This window comes from Mus caroli, unplaced genomic scaffold (genome assembly GCF_978045245.1).
Source record: "Mus caroli unplaced genomic scaffold, Mus_caroli_1 scaffold_12, whole genome shotgun sequence".
In the NCBI taxonomy this organism is placed as follows: Eukaryota; Metazoa; Chordata; class Mammalia; order Rodentia; family Muridae; genus Mus; species Mus caroli.
The window spans coordinates 119,953,419-119,980,064 of NW_028227267.1; the positions used below are offsets into that span (position 1 = coordinate 119,953,419).

General features: G+C 40.0%; 1 protein-coding gene across 5 annotated transcripts in view; it reads left to right on the plus strand.

Annotated features, from left to right (window-relative positions):
- Positions 1 to 26,646, plus strand: part of Pcca (propionyl-CoA carboxylase subunit alpha) — a 411,727-nt gene that overhangs the window by 275,855 nt on the left and 109,226 nt on the right. For all 5 annotated transcript variants that reach the window (XR_015044709.1, XM_085828899.1, XM_021182607.2 and 2 more), the window contains one exon: positions 20,775 to 20,828. Coding sequence is in view for 4 of the 5 variants with exons in the window: in XM_085828899.1 (XP_085685025.1) it covers positions 20,775 to 20,828 (54 nt within the window). In the remaining variant the exon portion in view is untranslated. The remainder of the gene's footprint in view (positions 1 to 20,774; positions 20,829 to 26,646) is intronic.

Genomic DNA, 26,646 nt, shown 5'->3' on the forward strand with positions numbered 1-26,646 from the left:
TATTGTATAAGCATGTGTCATGGTGTCAGGGACAATTCATGGGAGTCACTTTTCTGCTTTTACATCCTAGGGATCAAACACAGATCATCAGGTTGGATGTTTTTACCCAAATGAAACACCTCATGGACCCATACAGTTAAATTTTAAACTATGTATGTTGTAAAAGGGAAAGAATTATGGATCTGGATAGAACCCACAGGGCAAGAATGTGGATAAATGTGTAGAGGTGAAGCCAACAGGCAACGCCAAGGAAATGCCAAGGAAATGGGAGGCAACGCAGGAGCCTGAGGTGGTCTTGAGGCCAGTCTAGGATGCTTTTGGGTATGGGATTCAACTCCTCTTTAGAATATTGATTAATAAGATGTAGACAAAATAGATCTAAGATGTGGGAAATGCAAGCTATAGATGACCTCCCCATGTGTCTTGAGGCAATAGTGGTTATGCTTCTTTGCTCATAATTCTATTTTTTGTTTGCTTTGGTTTGGCCCTTCTGAATAACTATTTCTTATATTTTAAAGTATTTCTTGAGTTTTGCCTCATTTTTAGGAGATAGTATCTTTAATTTTTGGATTATGATTTTCATCTCTTTGGCATTTTTGTCATGGTATCATTTTTTGTGTGATTACTTTTCTGTGCTATCTACTTTTTGTGTAAGTTTATATGGATTTGAGGCATGACAGTTTTCTGTTGTTCATTTTTACTTGAAATTAGTCTCTTTGTAGTCTGTTTTTGACATTTAGAAGTGGCATATTTTTCCCTTGGCTCTTTCTGACACAGAGTAGCAGGAAAGAAAGTTTATGCATACCAGGGAAAAAGATCCCTCCTCTAATGATAACGGGGTGCATGGACTCTCTCTCTCCCTGCCCCCTTCTCTTTCCTCCTTAAGCCGGTGTACTGATATATCACTTACTCACCCTCTCCAATGTTCTCATTTCTCCTTTCCTAATTTTTTGATGCTAAGTTCAGCAGCCAGACTTCTACTTTGGAACAACCTGTGATTCAGGGCTATGTTGCCCGCTTTTGTCTTTCATAACCTGAACACCCAAAACGTTCTTGCTGGGAACTGACATTGAATTTCCATGTCTACACCATTGTCTTGTATGTTGGTGACATTAAGGAGAACACACAAGACACATGTTCCCAGTCCATGTCGAGCTCTCCATCTAAGGAATGATCATGTCAGAGTAGCCACATCCCATACAGAAGGAACATGCACTTTTAAATGTCCTCCTCTTTAGTTCCCTTGCCTCCACAGAATGAAGATCATCTTTCAAAGTTGAAACTCAAAGGTGATTGTCCCTCTCCAAGCTGTGTATCTTCCCCTGCAGGCCATCAACTGTTCATCAAGAGCAGGGCTGTGTAGGAAATTTAAGAGGTTTATAGAGCTGAGGCTATGGCTCAGGAGAGTGCACTGCCTATGCACAGGCCACAGCTTCTGTCCCCAGCACAGCAACAGAACCTCATACACATGAGCTGTAACCGGCTCTCTAAGTTCTTCCTGCTTCCTGGACTGCTGATTTCATCTTTCAACTCTGCCTGTTCCTGGTCACACTGAACTTCCCGCCCTTCCTCCAACTTTCCATGCTTGCTCCTCATCGGAAAGTCATATAAACTTTCCCATCAACACAAAAGCTTTTCTTTTACTTCATTCTGTAACATTCCTGCTAAATGGTTTTTAGTGAGTTATTTTTAGGAAGGGGCTCACTGCCCTGCTGTGGAAGCAAGAGTCTTTGTTTGAGCTCCAGCACAAATGATAAAAGGTACAGCAGTGCCAAGGAGGCTGAGACTGGAGGATTGCTGGCCAGCCACTATAGATGAATAGGTGATCCCAAGGTCAGTGAGAGACCTTTCACAAAAATCAGGGTAGAGAGCAACTGAGAAAGACACAGCATCTTCTGACCTCTACACATGTGCACATGTGTCATGTAAACATGTAAACATGTAAACATGCAAACATAAACACAAAATGGCCTCCTTTATACATGCTAAGTTGACAATTATAAGTGCTTTAAATATGCATGTGCATTATGAAATGACTAAGCCAACCTAACTAAGATATGCGTTACCTCTTTCAGTTTCCCATGTTTGTGGTAGGGACAGTTAACATCTGTTCTCTTAGTGATCTCTTGAGTGACCTGATGCATGGATTGATATAGTATGGGTTTCTTGAAGCAGATCCATTGCGCTAACACTTTCACCCTTTGACTAATCAATCAATCACTCTTCACCAGTCACTTCCCTGCTTCTAGGAGGTCAGCTTTTCAAACTTCTCATGTGAATTTTTCCTTTGATGAGTATGAAATGTCCTTCTCTGTCTCTTTTGATTAATTTTGGTTGGAAGTCTATTGTATAAGATATTGGAATGGCTACTCCAGTTTGTTTCTTGGGTCTGTTTGCTTGGAAAATCTTTTTCCAGCTCTTTACTCTTGCTTGATGTTGAGGCATGTTTCTTGTATGCAGCAAAATGATGGATTCTATATTTGCTCCATTGTGATAGTTTGTGTCTTTTTATTGGGGAATTGAGCCAATTGATGTTGAGAGATATTAAAGGCCAATGATTGTTCATTCCTATTATTTTGGTGATGGTGGTGTGTGTATGTATGTGTCTGATGTGTCTGTAAGTGTATATGTGTGAGTGTCTGTATATGTGTATGCATATGTGTGTCTCTCTGTGTCTGTGTTTCTCTCTCTCTCTCTCTCTCTCTCTCTCTGTGTGTGTGTGTCTTTTCTGTGACTGGCTCACTTCTGCCCTTCAGATTTTTCTATATTGTTGCCCATGACAGGATTTTCACTATTTTGAGGGCTAAATTGTGTTAAGTTTCAAACCCAGGACAAGCAGCTGAGGTGCCTATTTAGCATATCAAAGCAGGCCTACCTCTAGGTTCTCCCAGCATCCCCCAGCTCTACCTGTTATAGGGTATGGCTGGCATAACCCACCCATTACCCTGAACTCTCCAGCCCAGGGGCTGGGCTGTCTGTTGCCCAGAGGCTCCTTCTGATATAATCCAGACATTGTGGTTACCTCCCCGCCTGTCTGCTGTATCAAGTTCTCCTCTATCCTTTCCCCTCCCCCTCTCCGCACATGGACCAGGGTCTGGCTATGTTTCCCTTATATCTATAATACACTTTCTCCTCTGCCATACCTAGGAGCAGCCCTGCCCTGTCCATTTCACTCCTTTTCTCATTCATCTCTAGGACAAGTGGCTGAGGAGCCTATTTAACAAATAGTTTTCTATTAGTATGTTTGTATGTTCACATAAACACACACACAACACACAAGTGTATACATTATAGTATACAGTGTATATATTATAGTATTAATATATACATTTCCATTAATATACACATTTTCTTTATTTACTGACGACCACTTGAATGGATTCCATGACTTAGAGATCATACATGAGTCTGTAGTGCTCATGACAATGCAGATATCCTGTCATAGTGCTGACCTCATTTTCTTAAGGGCACCCAGCGTCACATGTGGGATTCTCTGATTGAAAGTAACTTCAGAGGCCCCCTCCATCCTATTTTCCTTTAATGGCTACATCATGCTTATTTTTAACCACCAAACTTTAGTGTCTAGCAGTAAGCCTTTCTGTAACTCTTCTGGAAACTTGTTGATCTCTCTTCTTCTCTCATAATACCTAATACATTTTGGTATGTGAATTTATCATATCGAGGCATAGTTATTTTACAATGTGTTGTCTTTTCTTTCTTTTTTAAAATTTTTAATATTTTTTATTACGTATTTTCCTCAATTACATTTCCAATGCTATCCCAAAAGTCCCCCATACGCCCCCCCAATTCCCTACCCACCCATTCCCATTCTTTTGGCCCTGGCATTCCCCTGTACTGGGGCATATAAATTTTGCAAGTCCAATGGGCCTCTCTTTCCAGTGATGGCCGACTAGGCCATCTTTCGATACATATGCAGCTAGAGACAAGAGCTCCGGGGTACTGGTTAGTTCATATTGTTGTTCCAACTATAGGGTTGCAGATCCCTTTAGCTCCTTGGGTACTTTCTCTAGCTTCTCCATTGGGAGCCCTGTGATCCATCCAATAGCTGACTGTGATCATCCACTTCTGTGTTTGCTAGGCCCCGGCATAGTCTCACAAGAGACAGCTATATCTGGGTCCTTTCAGCAAAATCTTGCTAGTGTATGCAATGGTGTCAGCATTTCGAAGCTGATTATGGGATGGATCCCTGGATATGGCAGTCTCTAGATGGTCCATTCTTTCATCACAGCTCCAAACTTTGTCTCTGTAACTCCTTCCATGGGTGTTTTGTTCCCAATTGTAAGAAGGGGCAAAGTGTCCACACTTTGGTCTTCATTCTTCCTGAGTTTCATGCGTTTAGAAAATTGTATCTTATATCTTGGGTATCCTAAGTTTTGGGCTACTATTCACTTATCAGTGAATACATATTGTGTGAGTTCCTTTGTGATTGTGTTACCTCACTCAAGATGATGCCCTCCAGGTCCATCAATTTGGTTAGGAATTTCATAAATTCATTCTTTTAAATAGCTGAGTAGTTCTCCATTGTGTAAATGTACCATAATTTCTGTATCCATTCCTCTGTTGAGGGGCATCTGGGTTCTTTCCAGCTTCTGGCTATTATAAATAAGGCTGCTATGAACATAGTGGAGCATGTGTCCTTCTTACCGGTTGGGACATCTTCTGGATATATGCCCAGGAGAAGTATTGCTGGATCCCCCGGTAGTACTATGTCCACTTTTCTGAGGAACCGCCAAACTGATTTCCAGAGTGGATGTAAAAGCTTGCAATCCCACCAACAATGGAGGAGTGTTGCTCTTTCTCCACATCCTCGCCAGCATCTGCTGTCACCTGAATTTTTGATCTTAGCCATTCTGACTGGTGTGAGGTGGAATCTCAGGGTTGTTTTGATTTGCATTTCCCTGATGATTAAGGATGTTGAACATTTTTTCAGGTGCTTCTCTACCATTCGGTATTCCTCAGTTGAGAATTCTTTGTTCAGTACTGAGTAATGGGGTTATTTGATTTTCTGGAGTCCACCTTCTTGAGTTCTTTATATATATTGGATATTAGTCCCTTATCTGATTTAGGATAGGTAAAGATCCTTTCCCAATCTGTTGGTGGTTTTTTTTGTCTTATTGATGGTGTCTTTTGCCTTGCAGAAGCTTTGCAGTTTCATGAGGTCCCACTTGTCAATTCTCGATCTTACAGCACAAGCCATTGCTGTTCTATTCAAGAATTTTTCCCCTGTGCCCATATCTTCAAGGCTTTTCCCCACTTTCTCCTCTATAAGTTTCAGTGTCTCTGGTTTTATGTGAAGTTCCTTGATCCACTTAGACTTGACCTTAGTACAAGGAGATAGGAATGGATCGATTCACATTCTTCTACATGATAACAACCAGTTGTGCCAGCACCATTTGTTGAAAATGCTGTCTTTCTTCCACTGGATGGTTTTAGCTCCCTTGTCAAAGATCAAGTGACCGTAGGTGTGTGGGTTCATTTCTGGGTCTTCAATTCTATTCCATTGGTCTACTTGTCTGTCACTATACCAGTACCATGCAGTTTTTATCACAATTGCTCTGTAGTAAAGCTTTAGGTCCGGCATGGTGATTCCACCAGAGGTTCTTTTATCCTTGAGAAGAGTTTTTGCTATCCTAGGTTTTTTGTTATTCCAGATGAATTTGCAGAATGCACTTTCTAACTCGTTGAAGAATTGATTTGGAATTTTGATGGGGATTGCATTGAATCTGTAGATTGCTTTTGGCAAGATAGCCATTTTTACAATGTTGATCCTGCCAATCCATGAGCATGGGAGATCTTTCCATCTTCTGAGATCTTCTATAATTTCTTTCTTCAGAGACTTGAAGCTTTTATTATACAGATCTTTCACTTCCTTAGTTAGAGTCACGCCAAGATATTTTATATTATTTGTGACTATTGAGAAGGGTGTTGTTTCCCTAATTTCTTTTTCCAACTGTTTATTCTTTGTGTAGAGAAAGGCCATTGATTTGTTTGAGTTAATTTTATATCCAGCTACTTCAACAAAGCTGTTTATCAGGTTTAGGAGTTCTCTGGTGGAATTTTTAGGGTCACTTATATATACTATCATATCATCTGCAAAAAGTGATATTTTGACTTCATCTTTTCCAATTTGTATCCCTTTGATCTCCTTTTGTTGTCGAATTGCTCTGGCTAGGACTTCAAGTACAATGTTGAATAGGTATGGAGAAAGTGGACAGCCTTGTCTAGTCCCTGATTATAGAGGGATTGCTTCAAGCTTCTCACCATTTACTTTGATGTTGGCTACTGGTTTGCTGTAGATTGCTTTTATCATGTTTAGGTATGGGCCTTGAATTCCTGATCTTTCCAAGACTTTTATCATGAATGGGTGTTGGATCTTGTCAAATGCTTTTTCCCCATCTAACGAGATGATCATGTGGTTTTTGTCTTTGAGTTTGTTTATATACTGGATTACGTTGATGGATTTCCGTATATTGAACCATCCCTGCATCCCTGGGATGAAACCTACTTGGTCAGGATGGATGATTTTTTGATGTGTTCTTGGATTCGGTTAGCAAGAACTTTATTGAGGATTTTTACATCAATATTCATAAGGGATATTGGTCTGAAGTTTTCTATCTTTGTTGGGTCTTTTTGTGGTTTAGGTATCAGAGTAATTGTGGCTTCATAGAATGAGTTGGGTAGAGTACCTTCTGTTTCTATTTTGTGGAATAGTTTGTGAAGAACTGGGATTAGATCTTCTTTGAAGGTCTGTTAGAACTCTGCACTAAACCCATCTGGTCCTGGGCTTTTTTTAGTTGGGAGACTATTAATGACTGCTTCTATTTCTTTGGGGGATATAGGGCTGTTTAGATCATTAACCTGATCTTGATTCAACTTTGGTACCTGGTATCTGTCTAGAAACTTCTCCATTTCATCCAGGTTCTCCAGTTTTGTTGAGTATAGCCTTTTGTAGAAGGATTTGATGGTGTTTTGGATGTCTTCAGGATCTGTTGTTATGTCTCCTTTTTCATTTCTGATTTTGTTAATTAGGATGCTTTCCCTGTGCCCTCTAGTGAGTCTGGCTAAGGGTTTATCTATCTTGTTGATTTTCTCAAAGAACCAGCTCCTTGATTGGTTGATTCTTTGAATAGTTCTTCTTGTTTCCACTTGGTTGATTTCGCCCCTGAGTTTGATTATTTCCTGCTGTCTACTACTCTTGGGTGACTTTGCTTACTTTTGTTCTAGTGCTTTTAGGTGTGTTGTCAAGCTGCTAATGTGTGCTCTCTCTAGTTTCTTTTTGGAGGCACTCAGAGCTATGAGTTTTCCTCTTAGAAATGCTTTCATTGTGTCCCATAAGTTTGGGTGTGTTGTGGCTTCATTTTCATTGAACTCTAAAAAGTCCTTAATTTCTTTCTTTATTCCTTCCTTGACCAAGGTATCATTGAGAAGAGTGTTGTTCAGTTTCCACGTGAAGGTTGGCTTTCTATTATTTATTTTGTTATTGAAGATCAGCCTTAGTCCATGGTGATCTGATAGGATGCATGGGACAATTTCAATATTTTTGTATCTGTTGAGGCCTGTTTTGTGACCAATTATGTGGTCAATTTTGGAGAAGGTACCATGAGGTGCTGAGAAGGTATATCCTTTTGTTTTAAGATAGAATGTTCTGTAGATATCTGCCAGATCCATTTGATTCATAACTTCTGTTAGTTTCACTGTGTCCCTGTTTAGTTTCTGTTTCCATGATCTGTCCATTGGTGAAAGTGGTGTGTTGAAGTCTCCCACTATTATTGTGTGAGGTGCAATGTGTGCTTTGAGATTTACTAAAGTTTCTTTAATGAATGTGGCTGCCTTTGTATTTGGAGCATAGATATTCAGGATTGATAGTTCCTCTTGGAGGATTTTACCTTTCATGAGTATGAAGTGCCCCTCCCTGTCTTTTTTGATGACTTTGGGTTGGAAGTCAATCTTATCAGATATTAGAATGGCTACTTCAGCTTGATTCTTCATACCATTTGCTTGGAAGTTTGTTTTCCAGCCTTTCATTCTGAGGTAGTGTCTATCTTTTTCTCTGAGATGAGTTTCCTGTAAGCAGCAAAATGTTGGGTCTTGTTTGTGTAGTTTGTTAGTCTGTGTCTTTTTATTGGGGAGTTGAGTCCATTGATATTAAGAGATATTAAGGAAAAGTAATTGTTGCTTCCTGTTATTTTTGTTGTTAAAGTTGGCATTTTGTTCTTGTGGCTGTCTTCTTTTAGGTTTGTTGAGGGATTACCTTCTTGTTTTTTCTAGGGTGTGGTTCCTGTCCTTGTATTGGTTTTTTTTCTGTTATTATCCTTTGAAGGGCTGGATTCGTGGAGAGATAATGTGTGAATTTGGTTTTGTCGTGGAATACTTTGGTTTCTCCATCTATGTTAATTGAGAGTTTGGCTGGGTATAGTAGCCTGGGCTGGAATTTGTGTTCTTTAAGTGTCTGTATAACATCCGTCCAGGCTCTTCTGGCTTTCATAGTCTCTGGTGAAAAATCTGGTGTAATTCTGATAGGCTTGCCTTTATATGTTACTTGGCCTTTTTCTCTTACTGCTTTTAGTATTCTATCTTTATTTAGTGCATTTGTTGTTCTGATTATTATGTGTTGGGAGGTATTTCTTTTCTGGTCCAGTCTATTTGGAGTTCTGTAGGCTTCTTGTATGTTCATGGGCATCTCTTTCTTTAGATTTGGGAAGTTTTCTTCAATAATTTTGTTGAAGATGTTTGCTGGTCCTTTGAGTTGAAAATCTTCATTCTCATCCACTCCTATTATCCGTAGGTTTGGTCTTCTCATTGTGTCCTGGATTCCTGGATGTTTTGAGTTAGGATCTTTTTGCATTTTCCATTTTCTTTGATTGTTGTGCCGATGTTCTCTATGGAATCTTCTGCACCTGAGATTCTCTCTTTCATCTCTTGTATTCTGTTGCTGATGCTCGCATCTATGGTTCCAGATTTCTTTCCTAGGGTTTCTATCTCCAGCGTTGCCTCACTTTGGGTTTTCTTTATTGTGTCTACTTCCCTTTTTAGGTCTTGGATGGTTTTATTCAATTCCATCACCTGTTTGGTTGTGTTTTCCTGCAATTCTTTAAGTGATTTTTGTGCTTCCTCTTTAATGTCTTCTACTTGTTTAGCAGTGTTCTCCTGTATTTCTTTAAGTGAGTTATTAAAGTCCTTCTTGATGTCCTCTACCATCATCATGAGATATGCTTTTAAATCCAGGTCTAGCTTTTCAGGTGTGTTGGGGTGCCCTGGACTGGGCGAAGTAGGAGTGCTGGGTTCTGATGATGGTGAGTGGTCTTGGTTTCTGTTAGTAAAATTTTTACGTTTACCTTCCGCCATCTGGTAATCTCTGGAGTTAGTTGTTATAGTTGTCTCTGTTTAGAGATTGTTCTTCTGGTGATTCTGATTACTGCCCTCAGCAGACCTGGGAGACAGGCTCTCTCCTCTAAATTTCAGTGGTTAGAGCACTCTCTGCTGACAAGCTCTCCTCTTACAGGGAAGGTGCACAGATATCTGGTGTTTGGACCTCCTTCTGGCCGAAGAAGAAGGCCCAAAACAGGACCTTTTCCAGATGCTGTGTTGCTTTGGCAGGTCACAGAAGTGTCATCTTCTGTGGTGCACACTCTCACCTGTGCAGACTACGTTCCTAAGTTTTGCGGAGTCTCGGATCCAAGATGGCGCTCCCTTCTCCTGAGGCAGAGGGCTCCTGTGCAGGGCAGGACCACTGTCCTCCGGCTGGGAGGGTGCCGGATGTCTGCGGCCCCAAAAGGGTGCTGCCTCAGCGGCTCTGTGGCTCCCGCCTGTCCCAGAAGCTGTCTGCCTCTGTGGTGCACACTCTCACCTGTGCAGACTAAGTTCCTAAGTTCGGTGGAGTCCCGGAACCAAGATGGCACTCCCTTCTCCTGAGGCAGAGGGCTCCGGTGCAGGGCAGGACCACTGTCCTCCGGCTGGGAGGGTGCTGGATGTCTCTTGTTGTCTTTTCTGTGGTAACCTGGAAGGCCGGTCTTTTTTTAAAGATTTATTTATTTTTTTATATTTTTATATTGTGTGAAATCTGTATGAATGTATGTTACATGTATGTGAGTGTCTGTGGGGACCAGAATAGGGCATTGGATTATAGTTCTTTAATTTCATAATCATTTGTTTAGTTTCCTCAGGAACCTCATGCTAACTTCCATGATGGCTTTACTCACTCTGTCTACTACCAACTGTCTGAGGGTTCTCACACTCCTGCCACCATTGGTTTTCCCACACAGTCCACTTGTCAGTTCTTACTGGAAGTCCTTATCTATACCATATCCTGTGTTTTCCCTATAACTTCTCCTAGTGATGGCAAAGTTTCAGATCTCATGTTAAAGTCTATGATCCATTTTGAATTAATTTTTGTGCAGGGTGAAGAGGCAGTCTCTTTTCTAGTCATGTGATTATCTGGTTTGCCTGGCACCATTTCTTAAAGAGACTGTCTTTATCCAGTGTGTCTCTGGCACCTATATTTGTTTCTTTTCTTGTTGTGTCCAAATACATGGCAGAAGCAATTTAGGGGAGAGAGGGTATATCTTACAGCTTAAGAAGGGAGACAGTGCATCAAAGGAAGGAAGGTATAGTGGCAGCAATGACAGTTGATCTCATAGTGTTCAAAGTGGAGCTTCAGAGAACAAACAGGAAATGGGGCCAGGCTATAAAACCTTAAGGCCTTCCCCACCATGCTCATATGTAGCAGATGTGCAACTAGACCATCATTTGGGTTCTGGACAACTAGAGCTAAGGTTATCCCCAAAGCTGTGCCTGTACCTGAAATATGTTCCACTAGCTGGGCTGCCTGTCTGGCCTCAGTGGGAAAGAATACAAGAGGCTTCACAGAGACTTGAAGTGTCAGGGTGGAGAAGATACCCAGGGGTGAGGGGGGAGGCACACACCCACTCACTCACTCACTCACTCACTCACTCACTCACTCAGAGAATGGGCAGGGTTGGGGGGGGGGAGAAGTGTGAGAGAGCAGGATGTAAAGTTAATAAGTTAAAAAAAAAAAAACAACAAACCTAAAAGGAACAAAACAAAACAAAAAACAAAGACAAAACCTTGAGGCCTGCCCCAGTGATCCCCTCACCTAATGAGATTCTTTCCTAAAGGTTCCTTATTGAATGAAGCAGTGCCATAGGCTGAGGACTGGATTTCCAAGCACAAGTCTGTGAAGAACATTTTACATGCAAATCACAGTAACACCGGGGGTCCTCGGTGCCCTCCTTTGGGCCACATGCCTGTTTTGTGGCAGTGGTATGCTGTTTAGTTATATGTATGATTTGAAATTGGGTACTGTATTGGCTCCAGCAACTTCCATTTTGCTCAGGTGCTGGCTGTAAAGTCTCGCAGTCTTTATTATTTACATAAGAATTTTAAGAGATTTTTTTCTGTTTTTCTACTATAATTTTATTTAATTTTTCTTTCCTCTGCCAAAAGTTAGTTTGTCAGTAGTCAGCTTTTTTTCTTTTTCTTTTCTTTCTTTCTTTCTTTTTTTTTTTTTTCCTACTCGTGGGTTCTGGGTGTGGCCTCTTGATCATGACTGTGATTCTTTTTGTTTTTGTTTTTGTTTTTAATATTGCACCTCAATTCCTTTTTTTTTCTTTTATTTATTTATTTTATTAGATATTTTCTTCATATACATTTCAAATGCTATCCTGAAAGTTCCCTATCCCCTCCCTCCGCCCTGTTCCCCTACCCACCCACTCCTGCTTCTTGGCCTTGGCATTCCCCTGTACTGGGGCATATAAAGTTTACAATACCAAGGGGCCTCTCTTCCCAGTGATGGCCTACTAGGCCATCTTCTGCTACAAAGGCAGCAAGAGACATGAGCTCTGGGGGTACTGGTTAGTTCATATTGTTGTTCCACCTATAGGGTTGCAGACCCCTTCAGCTCCTTGGGTGCTTTCTCCAAGCTTCTCCATTGGGGGCCCTGTGTTCCATCTTATAGATAGATGAATGTGAGCATCCACTTCTGTATTTGCCAGGCACTGGCATAGCATCACAAGAGACAGCTATATCAGGGTCCTGTCAGCAAAATCTTTCTGGCATATGCAATAGTGTCTGGGTTTGGTGGCTGATTATGTGATGGATCCCCAGGTGGGGTAGTCTCTTGGTAGTCCATCCTTTTGTCTTATCTCCAAACTTTGTCTCTGTAACTCTTTTCATGGGTATTTTGTTCTCTATTCTAAGGAGGAATAAAGTATCCACCCATTGATCTTCCCTCTTCCTGATTTTCTTGTGTTTTGCAAATTGTATCTTGGGTGTTCTATGTTTCTGGGCTAATCAGTGAGTGCATATCATGTGTGTTCTTTTGTGATTGGGTTACCTCACTTGGGAATTTCTTTTCTGGTCCAGTCTATTTAGAGTTCTGCAGGCTTCTTGTATGTTTATGGGCATCTTTCTTTAGGTTTGGGAAATTTTCTTCTATAATTTTGTTGAAGATATTTGCTGGCCCTTTAAGTTGAAAATCTTCATTCTCATCCACTCCTATTATCCGTAGGTTTGGTCTTCTCATTGTGTCCTGTATTTCTTGGATGTTTTGAGTTAGGATCTTTTTGCATTTTGCATTTTCTTTGATTGTTGTGCCCATGTTCTCTATGGAATCTTCTGCACCTGAGATTCTCTCTTCCATCTCTTGTATTCTGTTGCTGATGCTCACATCTATGGTTCCATATTTCTTTCCTAGGGTTTCTATCTCCAGCATTGTCTCACTTTGGGTTTTCTTTATTGTTTCTACTTCCCTTTTTAGGTCTTGGATGGTTTTGTTCAATTCCATCACCTGTTTGGTTGTGTTTTCCTGTATTTCTTTAAGGACTTCTGCCTCTTTAGCAGTGTTTTCCTGTATTTACTTAAGTGAGTTATTAAAGTCCTTCTTGATGTCCTCTACCAGCATCATGAGATATGATTTTAAATCCGGGTCTAGCTTTTTGGGTGTGTTGGGTTGCCCTGGACTGGGCAAGGTGGGAGTGCTGGGTTCTGGTGATGGTGAGTGGTCTTGGTTTCTGTTAGTAAGATTCTTATGTTTGCCTTTCGCCATCTGGTAATCTCTGGAGCTGTTATAGTTGTCTCTGGTTGGAGCTTGTTCCTCCTGTGATTCTGTTAGTCTCTGTCAGCAGATCTTGGAGTCTAGCTCTCTCCTGAGTCTCAGTGGTCAGAGCACTCTCTGCAGGCAAGCTCTCCTCTTGCAGGGAAGGTGCACAGATAATCTGGCATTTGGACCTGCCTCCTGGCTGAAGATGAAGGCCTGAAACAGGACCCAAGATGGCTCCCCTAGGTGCTTCAGAGAGCCTTCTCCCACGGGGCGGACACCTCTCCTCTCACCAGAGGAAGGTGCCCAGATGTCTGGAGCCTTAAACGGGGTCTGTCCCAGAAGCTGTGTTGCTTCTGCCAGTCCCAGAAGCTATGTAGCTCCTGTAGTGTGCACTCTCACCTGTGCAGACTAGTCTCTAAGAGATCCGGGACCCAAGATGGCTACCCCAGGTGCTCCCATGACTGTGATTCTTGAAAGTTGTGATACTTCTGCGTTTTTCTTTATTGATGTCTGAGATAGAGTTCCTTCACTTTGTCTTTTGTTCTTAGTAACTTTTTTCTTCTGCTTTCTGTAGTCCATTGTGATGCTTTTCATTAGATTTACTTGATTAGTTTAGTCTTTAATACAGTTTTCCCACTTCTGGCATACTACTTGATTTTTTTTTTTCAGAATCTTAATTTCTTTGCTGAATTTGTGCTAACTTCCTTACACAGGCCCTGAGCTGAATTTCTAACTTCATTAAACTGCTTTTTTGAAATTTTTTTTGAGATCATTGATCAATGTTCAATCTCGACTTTGAATTCTTTGTCTAGTATTCTGTCATTTCAGTGTTCTTGGATTTGGTTACTGCCATCATGCTACTTGGAACGGTCATATTAACATGGCTTTTTCACACTTGCTTCTGGGCTAGGTTTTATTCATCTATTTGGATAGAGCTCTCTCTCTCTCTCTTTTTTGTTTTTGGTTTTTTGTTTGTTTATTTGGTTTGGTTTTTCGAGACAGAGTTTCTCTGTATAGCCCTGGCTGTCCTGGCACTCACTTTGTAGACCAGGCTGGCCTCGAACTCAGAAATCCACCTGCCTCTGCCTCCTGAGTGCTGGGATTAAAGGCGAGCGCCACCACGCCCAGCTCTCTTTTGGTTTTATTTCAAGTTCTCAGTGATCAATATTCTCTTTTTTTTTTGATTTTTAATATTTTTATTACATATTTTCCTCAATTACATTTTCAATGCTATCCCAAAAGTCCCCCATAGCGCCCCCCACTTCCCTACCCACCCATTCCCATTCTTTTGGCCCTGGCATTCCCCTATATTGGAGCATATAAAGTTTGCAAGTCCAATGGGCCTCTCTTTCCATTGATGGCCAACTAGGCCATCTTTCAATACATATGCAGCTAGAGACAAGAGCTCCGGGGTTCTGGTTAGTACATCATGTTGTTCCAACAATAGGGTTGCAGATCCCTTTAGCTCCTTGGGTACTTTCTCTAGCTTCTCCATTGGGAGCCCTGTGATACATCCAATAGCTGACTGTGAACATCCCCTCCTGTGTTTGCTAGGCCCCGGCATCGTCTCACAAGAGACAGCTATATTTGGGTCCTTTCAGCAAAATCTTGCTAGTGTATGCAATGGTGTCAGCGTTTAGAAGCTGATTATGGGATGGATCCCTGGATACGGCAGTCTCTAAATGGTCCATCCTTTCATCACAGCTACGAACTTTGTCTCTGTAATTCCTTCCCTGGGTGTTTTGTTCCCAATTCTAAGAAGGTGCACAGTGTCCACACTTTGGTCTTCATTCTTCTTGAGTTTCATGCGTTTAGCAAATTGTATCTTATATCTTGGGTATCCTAAGTTTTGGGCTAATATCCACTTATCAGTGAATACATATTGTGTGAGTTCTTTTGTAATTGTGTTACTTCACTCAAGATGATGCCCTCCAGGTCCATCCGTTTGGCTAGGAATTTCATAAATTCATTCTTTTTAATAGCTGAGTAGTACTCCATTGTGTAAATGTACCATAATTTCTGTATCCATTCCTCTGTTGAGGGACATCTGGGTTCTTTCCAGCTTCTGGCTATTATAAATAGGGCTGCTATGAACATAGTGGAGCATGTGTCCTTTTTACCGGTTGGGACATCTTCTGGATATATGCCCAGGAGAGGTATTGCTGGATCCTCCGGTAGTACTATGTCCAATTTTCTGAGGAACCGCCAGACTGATTTCCAGAGTGGTTGTACAAGCTTGCAATCCCACCAACAATGGAGGAGTGTTCCTCTTTCTCCACATCCTCGCCAGCATCTGCTGTCACCTGAATTTTTGATCTTAGCCATTCTGACTGGTGTGAGGTGGAATCTCAGGGTTGTTTTGATTTGGATTTCCCTGATGATTAAGGATGTTGAACATTTTTTCAGGTGTTTCTCTGCCATTCGGTATTCCTCAGGTGAGAATTCTTTGTTCAGTTCTGAGCCCCATTTTTTAATGGGGTTATTTGATTTTCTGGAGTCCACCTTCTTGAGTTCTTTATATATATTGGATATTAGTCCCTTATCTGATTTAGGATAGGTGAAGATCCTTTCCCAATCTGTTGGTGTTTTTTTTTTTGTCTTATTGATGGTGTCTTTAGCCTTGCAGAAGCTTTGTAGTTTCATGAGGTCCCACTTGTCAATTCTCGATCTTACAGCACAAGCCATTGCTGTTCTATTCAGGAATTTTTCCCTTGTGCCCATATCTTCAAGGCTTTTCCCCACTTTCTCCTCTATAAGTTTCAGTGTCTCTGGTTTTATGTGAAGTTCCTTGATCCACTTAGACTTGACCTTAGTACAAGGAGATAGGAATGGATCGATGCACATTCTTCTACATGTTAACAACCAGTTGTGCCAGCACCATTTGTTGAAAATGCTGTCTTTCTTCCACTGGATGTTTTTAGCTCCCTTGTCGAAGATCAAGTGACCGTAGGTGTGTGGGTTCATTTCTGGGTCTTCAATTCTATTCCATTGGTCTATTTGTCTGTCAGTATACCAGGACCATGCAGTTTTTATCACAATTGCTCTGTAGTAGAGCTTTAGGTCCGGCATGGTGATTCCACCAGAGGTTCTTTTATCCTTGAGAAGAGTTTTTGCTATCCTAGGTTTTTTGTTATTCCAGATGAATTTGCAGATTGCACTTTCTAATTCGTTGAAGAATTGATTTGGAATTTTGATGGGGATTGCATTGAATCTGTAGATTGCTTTTGGCAAGATAGCCATTTTTACAATGTTGATCCTGCCAATCCATGAGCATGGGAGATCTTTTCATCTTCTGAGATCTTCTATAATTTCTTTCTTCAGAGACTTGAAGTTTTTATCATACAGATATTTCACTTCCTTAGTTAGAGTCACGCCAAGATATTTTATATTATTTGTGACTATTGAGAAGGGTGTTGTTTCCCTAATTTCTTTTTCCAACTGTTTATTCTTTGTGTAGAGAAAGGCCATTGATTTGTTTGAGTTAATTTTATATCCAGCTACTTCACCGAAGCTGTTTATCAGGCTTAGGAGTTCTCTGGTGGAATTTTTAGGGTCACTTATATATACTATCATATCATCTGCAAAAAGTGATATTTTGACTTCATCTTTTCCAATTTGTATCCCTTTGATCTCCTTTTGTTGTCGAATTGCTCTGGCTAGGACTTCAAGTACAATGTTGAATAGGTATGGAGAAAGTGGACAGCCTTGTCTAGTCCCTGATTTTAGAGGGATTGCTTCAAGCTTCTCACCATTTACTTTGATGTTGGCTACTGGTTTGCTGTAGATTGCTTTTCTCATGTTTAGGTATGGTCCTTGAATTCCTGATCTTTCCAAGACTTTTATCATGAATGGGTGTTGGATCTTGTCAAATGCTTTTTCCGCATCTAACGAGATGACCATGTGGTTTTTGTCTTTGAGTTTGTTTATATACTGGATTACGTTGATGGATTTCCGTATATTGAACCATCCCTGCATCCCTGGGATGACACCTACTTGGTCAGGATGGATGATTGTTTTGATGTGTTCTTGGATTCGGTTAGCAAGAACTTTATTGAGGATTTTTGCATCAATATTCATAAGGGATATTGGTCTGAAGTTTTCTATCTTTGTTGGGTCTTTTTGTGGTTTAGGTATCAGAGTAATTGTGGCTTCATAGAATGAGTTGAGTAGAGTACCTTCTGTTTCTATTTTGTGAAATAGTTTGTGAAGAACTGGGATTAGATCTTCTTTGAAGGTCTGTTAGAACTCTGCACTAAACCCATCTGGTCCTGGGCTTTTTATAGTTGGGAGACTATTAATGACTGCTTCTATTTCTTTGGGGGATATAGGGCTGTTTAGATCATTAACCTGATCTTGATTCAACTTTGGTACCTGGTATCTGTCTAGAAACTTCTACATTTCATCCAGGTTCTCCAGTTTTGTTGAGTATAGCCTTTGGATTGGAGCAGAAGCTGTGTTCCACTCACCAGAAGTCTTAAGATCCTGTGGCGGGTGTTGTGGGTAGCTGGCGAGTGTCAGCCGACCCTCCAATCTTCTCTTGAGAGCACACTCCTGGTATTACTCAAAGAGGACAGAACAAGCTGCTGTAACAACAACTCCAAACTTAATGAGATATTAAATACACTTAAGATCATTAAAACCAATTAATATATGTCCATGACCCCAGGAAAGCTGTCAGGCTGGGGAGATGACCCAGCTGGTACAGGGCCATATAAGCATGAGGCAGGACCTGAGTTCCTATCCCAAGGGCCCACATAAAGTCAGACACGTGAGAGTGGTAGGCTTCATGCTCTGATGGGGCTGGGGGCAAACCGCTCACCTCCAGGTTCAGAGAGAGACCTTGTCACAAAGTCAAAGGTGAGGCGAGACACCTGATTCTATCCTGTGGCTCCCCACATGCCACAAATATACATGTCTCCTCTGCCTTCTACACAGGCCATAAACACACATGTCATACATACACAGAAACTGGTAGCATTATATAACATGAGATATAAAATTTAAAACAGAGGAAAAAGTAATTATAGTGAAGGAAATTATGGAGGCATTAGGAACAAGAACAAGAAATAAAAGGAAGGGTTAAAGAAAAGACATGGGAAGAATGGGCAGAATGTTAGAGGAGCGAAGGGAGCTCCAGATAAAGTTTTAATTAATAAAGAAAAATATGTAAATACTTTAGCTTAGTACAATTTTAACTTTAAGCAATTTAAAGTTGCTTAAAGTAAAAATTTAACTAAAAGATAGTAAAGAAAAAATTTTAAAGGAAAATAAGTAAAATGTTTTAGAAAATAACAAAGTATCATAGTAGCTGACTTGATACTGAAATGTGCCAAGTGAAAGGGAAGTCAGCTGACATTGGAGTATCTTGTGTTTCTTTACATTTCCACTATTACTGAGCTAAGGCCACTCCATCACTTGCCCATTAGGGCTGTATTCACTTCAGGGGCTTCCCTTCTTTGCACACCTGGAGCCACTGCTGGGCACAAAGCTTTGCAGCCACATTCTGGCTTCACTTATGTTCAGGCCCAGTGCATATCTGACAGTCACTCAAGGTTTGAATTTCATTGTTTTCCTAGGGGGAAAGCAGAAGTTTTGTAAGAGGCCACTGGTTGAGCTTCATTTTCAGACTCGTCCACATCAAACTGCAAGATTAGACATGAGTTCTGGAGTCCAAAGAGCCTCAGCACTGGCTTAAGGAGGAGCCCCTGCTGAGCCAGGGCTGGTTTCAACTACACACAGCTTTACTCCTGTCCTCTTCTTCACGATTCTTATGTTCTTTCTTTCTGCTGATTGTTACCCTGAGTCATAGTCGCACACAGGTGTCTTCTAATACGATCTACTTTCTAGAGAATCTTTCCAAGCGTTACTCTGAACATACTATTTGATTCTTATCATATATATATATATATATATATATATATATATGTATATATATATGATATTCTATATATTCTTATGTGTCTGTGCATATATATATATATATATATGATATTTTATATATTCTTATGTGTATATATGAAGAGTACCCCCAGTCTGTGAAGCAAGAATTAAACAGCTCCATTATCTTTTGGACTGATGGAGTTTTGGATTAGGAGTACTTAACCAGTATAGATTGTAGATGTTCTAAGAAAATCTGAGCCCTTTCTGATCCCAAGCATTTTGTAAGGTCATTTACCTTGTATACTATTTTCCATGTATCCAAAGCTTTTAAATGGCCTCCTGAATGCACCTTGTGATTTTTTTATTGGCATTTCTCAGTTCTGTGAACTGCACTTTGTTGGTGTCTTTGCAGCTTTGCTTTCCTACTTAGCCAGTACTTTCCTCCTAAATCCTTAGGAAAAAGTTAATGCGACAAAATGACATGAACTAAGGTATGCTTTCTGTACACCTCCTCGTCCTGAGACTGCTAATAAGATCAATTTTGTGTGGAGCCATTGGCCCTCTGTAGGTGGGACCTCCCATAGTGAAGGAGTCAAGAGCTCAGTTTGAACTCTAGAGGGTCCTTCTAGTTTCCATCACCTTACTGATTTTTGTTGATGAATCTCTGCTTATGGCAAGGGACTAACAGTATAGTGGAAGGCACTGCTATTCTGTAGTGGGTAGTGTTGACTGTTGACTTTAATCCCAGCACTCAGAAAGCACAATCAGGTGGATCTCTGTGAGTTCCAGGATAGCCTGGGCTACACAGAGAAACTCTGTCTCAAACAAACAAAAACCAATTCAACCAAACCAAAAAAACAAAACAAACTAAACAAAAACGGGTCTGTCTGTGAGGTTGTTTCTTGTTAGTAGAGAAGGAAAACTGACCCTGAGTAGCTAGTGCCATCCCATGGCTGTGGTTTTGGTCTTCTGCCACCATGAACAAGAGCTACTGTGTCTGTACCACCATGATAAACTGAGCCCAAATAAATCTTCCCTCAAGTTCTTCTCACCTGGTGTTTATAGCAGCAAGAAAAGTGACTAATGCACCATTCATCCTCCAGGGCTTCATCTGCAAACCTTCAAACCACAGAGCTTCCTTCCAGCCCCCTCAGTGTACTCGCAAGTTTTCTTGCTAATGGGAACTTGAAGGAACAAGTTTAGGATTAAACAGCTTTGTGGTGAGGGTACTGAAGAATACTTACTTCTAGTACATGGTTTAGTGTCCATTTTTCAGGACTATTTCTTTTAACTAAAGTTACAATAAGTAAAATGGTAAATTTTTTTTTTTTTTTTTGCTTTGAGAATGTATTGATTTATATGGGGCAATTTGATTTTTTCCTTTTCGTTGCTTATTCAAGAGAATTGCATTGTTTTTATTGTTACTAATTAATAATAATAATTATCATTATTGTGTTTATGATGTGAGTACAGCCTCACATGTGCCATGGTACACGTGTGAAGGTCAAATTACAACTTTTCTGAGTCGGTTCTGTCCTCCACAGTGGTACCCAAGGTCAGACTCAGGTGGTAGGCATGGGTGGCAAGTGATTTACCTGCTACATCACTTCACTGATCTTGTCATTGGTCTTTTGAAGAACAGTGCCTTTGATGCTTCACTCCTTGCTCAGCTGAGCATTCTGGGGTATGGACGTACTATCTTCTATTCACTCATTCACTGCTTCGTGGGCATTTGCAAGTTTTGTTTGGTGACTATGAATATTCTGTACATTTCCCCTATGGATGCAGTTTCATCTTACACTGTTTTTCCTTCTAGTGTCTTTCTCGGGAAGCAGGTGGAAACATGAGCATCCAGTTTCTTGGCACAGTGGTGAGTACAAAAAAGTGCTGTGTGTCCTCTTACTCAGAGAGAGTATGTTTGACCTTCTCCCCTGTTTCTGCTGCTTTCGTTGTGGTTTTATTTTGCTTTCAAATTGAGACAGCTTGATGTGAGAAGCAGGACATGTGAGAAAAGCTTCTGTGTTGAAAATACTCAGGCTGGGGAGATGGCTCAGTGGTTAAGAGCACTGACTGCTCTTCCGGAGGTCCTGAGTTTAAATCCCAGCAATTATATGGTGGCTCACAGCCATCTTTAATGAGATCTGATGCCCTCTTCTGCTGAAGACAGCTACAGTGTATTTACATGTAATAAATAAATCTTAAAAAAAAAACAAAACAAAAGACTATGAAGTCATACTTTAAAAAAGGAAATATGTGTTGCATCTTCTCAGAGAGGAAATGCTTCTCTAGTTTCAGTTTGTTGCATAGTTATATTTCCTTTCCAATTTCAGATTTTTTTTTCCCTCTGTATTCTTAAAAATAAGACATACTGGACTGGAGAGATGATGGTTCAACGGTCCTAGTAACCACATGGTGGCTCACAACAATCTGTAATGGGCATCCGATGCTGTCTTCTGGTGTGTCTGAAGACAGTGACAGTATACCCACATACATGAAATAAATAAATCTTTTTAAAAAAAGACATATGATATAAAAACAATGAATTTGACCCCCCCCCTCAGTTTGCTTTCTGGCTTTCTATGTTGAATTCTTCACATCCACTTTTCTAATGACATTGGATCATAGTTTTATATCTCCATTATTTTCATGTAAATCCTGTTATCTTATATATTGCTACATGACACTCATAAGTCACATTTTGTCTTTTAATTAATTTCTGTGTATGGATGGGCTATTTTTCTAATCTTAAACTATAACTTCGATGTGACTTATTTGGTATTGTATGGGTATTTTACCTGCATGTATATCTGTTCACCACATATATACCTGGTACTTGTGGAGACCACAGGACTCCCTGTAGTTACAAATGGCTGTGTATCACGTTTGGGAATGATGCTGGGAATTGAACTCAGGTCATTTGGAAGAGTAGCCAGTGCTATTCACTACTGAGCCCTAAGTGCAGCCCTGTATAAGCCTCTTCTTAAATGGCAGCATGTTTAACATTCTAATGAGTCGAGGAGATGTGTTTTATTTATCCATGATTTTCAGTTGTAAGCTTTTTAAATTGTTTCTGCTGTTTTTATTTTTTACCATTATGAACACATTTATGCTCTGCTTTTTGTATTTTAATAATTATTTTCAAGCACATCTATGATATTTTTAAGTTCATAAGCTATATCACCTCATAAGCTGACTCAAAGCTGTTAATAACTGTATGATTTGTTACAGGTTTTAGTTATTTTCTAGGTTTTAGGACACCACCCACTGTGTGATAGAGTCTTATACTCTAAGTAATATCAGTTTTGATTAACTAAATAGTTTAACTTTTTCCTCTGATGAGGTTTACTTACTTGGTTTGTTAATGTGTTTACATGTAAGTTTATAGTTAACATTAGTGACAGTTCTAATTTTCAGAAGCTTGTTTAAAGGCACACTCTAAATATGTTGTTTGTCTCTTGCTGTGGTGTTTGAGCATCACCCTGTGTGTTCACCTATAAAGCACAGTTGACATGAGGGTTTATGCTGCATATATTCTATCTTCAGTGCCTGTACTCGACTGATCTCCTGTCCCCAAAATGTAGTTTGTTGGATGTATACTGCTCTAGAGATGATGGGATCCCGAAGAATGGAGCTAATAGATGAGGTGGACTGAAGCCTTATACAACAGACAATTCTAAAGAATAATCTGAGGCAAACTTATTCCTTCTACATTTGAGAGGGGCATAAAAGCATAATCCAAGAATTCTGTGTTTTTGAAGAGATGGAAGTCATGACTCTTATTTTCTTGGAGTTTTCTCACAAGCACTCAGAAAATTGTGTAATGTCTCTTCATGTCTCTTCGCATGACTATATTCTTGGACCATGTTCTTACATCTCCCCCTCCTTTTATTTTTTAATAGCAGGATATCCAGCTTGATTTTGACTTTGAGATGTTGTAGATAAATCTAGTTGTCAGTTGATGCACGAGCATGCTATAAGGAAGCAAAATATAAACATAATGAATAATATTAGAGCAATAGAATTGGATTATAATAAAATAGATTTCTATTGTAATAGAAATAGAATTTAAACAATATTAAAATGAATAAAATTAGAGTTAGAATTATGTGTAGTCCTTGCCACCAAGATCCAAACTGTGTCTAGTACTACAGGTTACGTTGTTATATTCATCAGAAAAATCTATAGAATAGTTTGAAAAGAGACTCATATGATTAAGTCAATTTTCCCCTTTAATAGGAATATAAATGTTATGATATCCTATGCAGATTGGGAGTGTTTCAGATCCCAAGGAAAAATTAAATGTAATCCCTTCTTCAGATGAATGAATGAGTCTGTTGTGGTCCCAAGGACCACTCCGGAGCACAGAATCATTAGTAGAATAACTTTTCCTTGGTGCCTAGGGCTGTATTTGACTCCAGGTGGACAGATACTGATGAGGTGGTCGCTATCTCCTTTTGCCCTTTAGTGAGGATTTTCTATCTTTCTGGTGACCTCTGTTGTTTCCTCACCCTCTGCCATTGTCCTTGATGGCCGGGAATGGAGGAGCTGAAGAAGAATCCATAATGCTTTAGTGGATCCATCTGCAATGACAAATGTGTCCCCCTTTCCAGTTTCCTTCCAGAAAAAGTAAAAATAGGGCAGGTTAATATATCAGTTTACCTATTTCCTTATGCAATAAAACCATGAAGTGTACAAGTATGAGTCTATTGCTGGAAATAATCTCACAGCATGAGCAGACTCTGAAATGATACTTAATGACTTATGAATTAACTGTAATAGACAAATCAGGACAACCGATTCCTCTATGAGGCTGAGGAAAAGGAAGTGTTAATATTGATGAATATCTGGACCGTGAATCCCTCCTATACCATTAAATGAACTATCAATAAAATAAGTATCTGCCTGTGAAATGGGAAATGGTTGGACAATTTTTGTAATCACAAATTCAGTTAGTATGATGAAATTCCATAGCTTATCACTGGACACTGATTCCCTATCCTTCTGTAGTGATCTGCAAATGAAATTTGAAAATCCAGAGTTCTGTAACACTCACCAATGGCTTGTGCTGTAAGATCAAGAATCAACAAATGGGACCTCATAAAATTGCAAAGCTTCTGTAAGGCAATAAGACCAAAAAGCAACCAACAGATTGGGAAAAGATCTTTACCAATCCTAAATCTGATAGGAGAGTAATATCCAATATATATAAAGAACTCAAGAAGTTGGACTGCAGAAAACCAAATAACCCTATTAAAAATGGGGTACAGAGCTAAACAAAGAATTCTCAACTGAGGAATACCGAATGGCTGAGAAGCACCTGAAAAAATGTTCAACATTCTTAATAATCAGGGAAATGCAAATCAAAACAACCCTGAGATTCCACCTCACACCAGTCAGAATGGCTAAGATCAAAAACTTAGGTGACAGCAGATGCTGGTGAAGATGTGGAGAAAGAGGAACACTCCTCCATTGCTGGTGGAATTGCAAGCTAGTACAACCACTCTGGAAATTAGTTTGCCGTTTCCTCAGAAAATTGGACATAGTTCTTCCAGAAGATCCAACAATACCACTCCTAGGCATTTACCCAGAAGATGCTCCAACTGGTAATAAGGACACATTCTCTACTATGTTCATACCTTATTTATAATAGCCAGAAGCTGGAAAGAACCCAGATGTCCCTCAACAGAGGAATGGATACAGAAAATGTGGTACATTTACACAATGGAGTACTTACTTTGAAACTATTAAAAACAATGAATTTATGAAATTCTTAGGCAAATGGATGGATCTGGAGGATATCATCCTGAGTGAGGTAACCCAATCACAGAAGAACACGCATGATATGCACTCAGTAATAAGTGGGTATTAGCCCAGAAGCTCAGAATCCTTCTTAGAATTGGGAACAAAACACCCATGGAAGGAGTTACAGAGACAAAGTTTGGAGCAGAGACTGAAGGAATGACCATCCAGAGACTGTCCCACTTGCGGATCCATCTCATAAACAACCACGAAATCCAGATACTATGGCAGATGCCAACAAGAGCTTGCTGACAGGAGCCTGATATAACTGTTTCCTGAGGGCCTTTGTCAGTGCCTGGCAAATACAGAAGTGGATGCTCAAAATCATCCATAGGCTGGAGCACAAGGTCCCCAACTTATCAAATTCCTCACCCTGTGCTTCATGTCATCTTCAGATAATGGTGAAGATACTAAAGGAGGCTCCAGTGAAAGAGCTGAGGGGTCATCTCCCACAGAGTTATGGGTGGTTTTTATTTAATTTTTTTTTTACTTTAAATTTTGTCTGAATGGGGAAAATCATCCTTTTTGCCTCTTTTTCATTCTCTCTTTCTCTCTCTCTAACTCTCTTTTCCTTTCTTCTTTTCATTTTTAACCAATTTTAAGGTTTGGTCATTCAGTTTATATTCAGTTAAAGAATTATCCATCTCTTCCTCATGATTAATATCCCCCTTATCTTCCTTAAGTATTTTGGTAACAGTCCAAATTAATGCTGACATGGCTTACCCAAGATTGAATGATGATTTCTCTCCTTGTTCATCTGTGTTTTAATATTCTTTCCGACTCTGTCCCATACTTCTTCTTCTAAAGTTCCTTTTACTGGAAACCAGGGATTATAATCGTAAGTAACTTGCAAGCAATCTAATATTTGTGATTACTAGATTGATTATTCGATTAATTATTGCATTAATTTTGTAATTATTAGATTAATCCTGTGTTTGTCCTTTCTTTAAAAACTGATGCTCAAGCTTGGTACCAAGCAAAGACTTCCCTGGCTTCTGCCCCATTATTCTCAGATCCCTGATTCATGAAAGGCAGCAGGATCAGGGAGAACAGAGCTGGTAAATGAGGCAGACTGAAGTATCACGCAATAGCCAACTGTAATGAGTAATCTGAAGTGAACTCATTCCTATTCACTGTCCTGGGAGGGGCACGAGAGCACGATCCAAGAGCAGTTCTGTGTTTTTTGGAGAAACCGGGGTTACATGACCCTTCTTTTCTTGGAGTTTTCTCATAAGCACTAGGACTTCTCACATGATTCCATTTGTGAATAGTATTCTGACATTATGAGCTTGTACTAGTTTTCGCTATAGTAGATTGCCACACATGGGTAGCTCAGGACAACAAATTCACTAATAGTTCTGAAGAAGAACAAACCTAAAATCAGATGCAGCACTCCTCCTCAGGCTCTGTGTAAGGGCTGGTGACCCTGTCTCCCAGGTTCTTGTCGTGGTGGCAGTCTTTGTCCTTCCATGGCTAAGCTGTTATTCTAAGCTCCTATGATCATCTAGCCCTTTCCTGTTCCCTGTTCTGTGTGCTTTTATTCATGTGAATCTAGAATACCAGTTAGGACACTTGGGGCTCACCTACTCAACCCAGTAAAAATCCCTTCTAAGTACTCACAGCTGTGAAACCCTAGCTCCAAATACTGTTATACCTGTGAGGTTCTGGAGAATATAACATTGTAAGTGACATTGTTCCACCCAGTATACTTTATATAGACAGGAAGGATCATTTGACATGTATGAGAATTTAAAAATGACCATTTACATAAAAATATGTTCTCTGAGCTCATTGCTTCTTAGGTCTACTTTTCTAATACCTCACTTGAATATGGTCATTTATTCCTACAAGTATTCTCATGTCTGTTGTTATCCCCCATAATAGGAGCT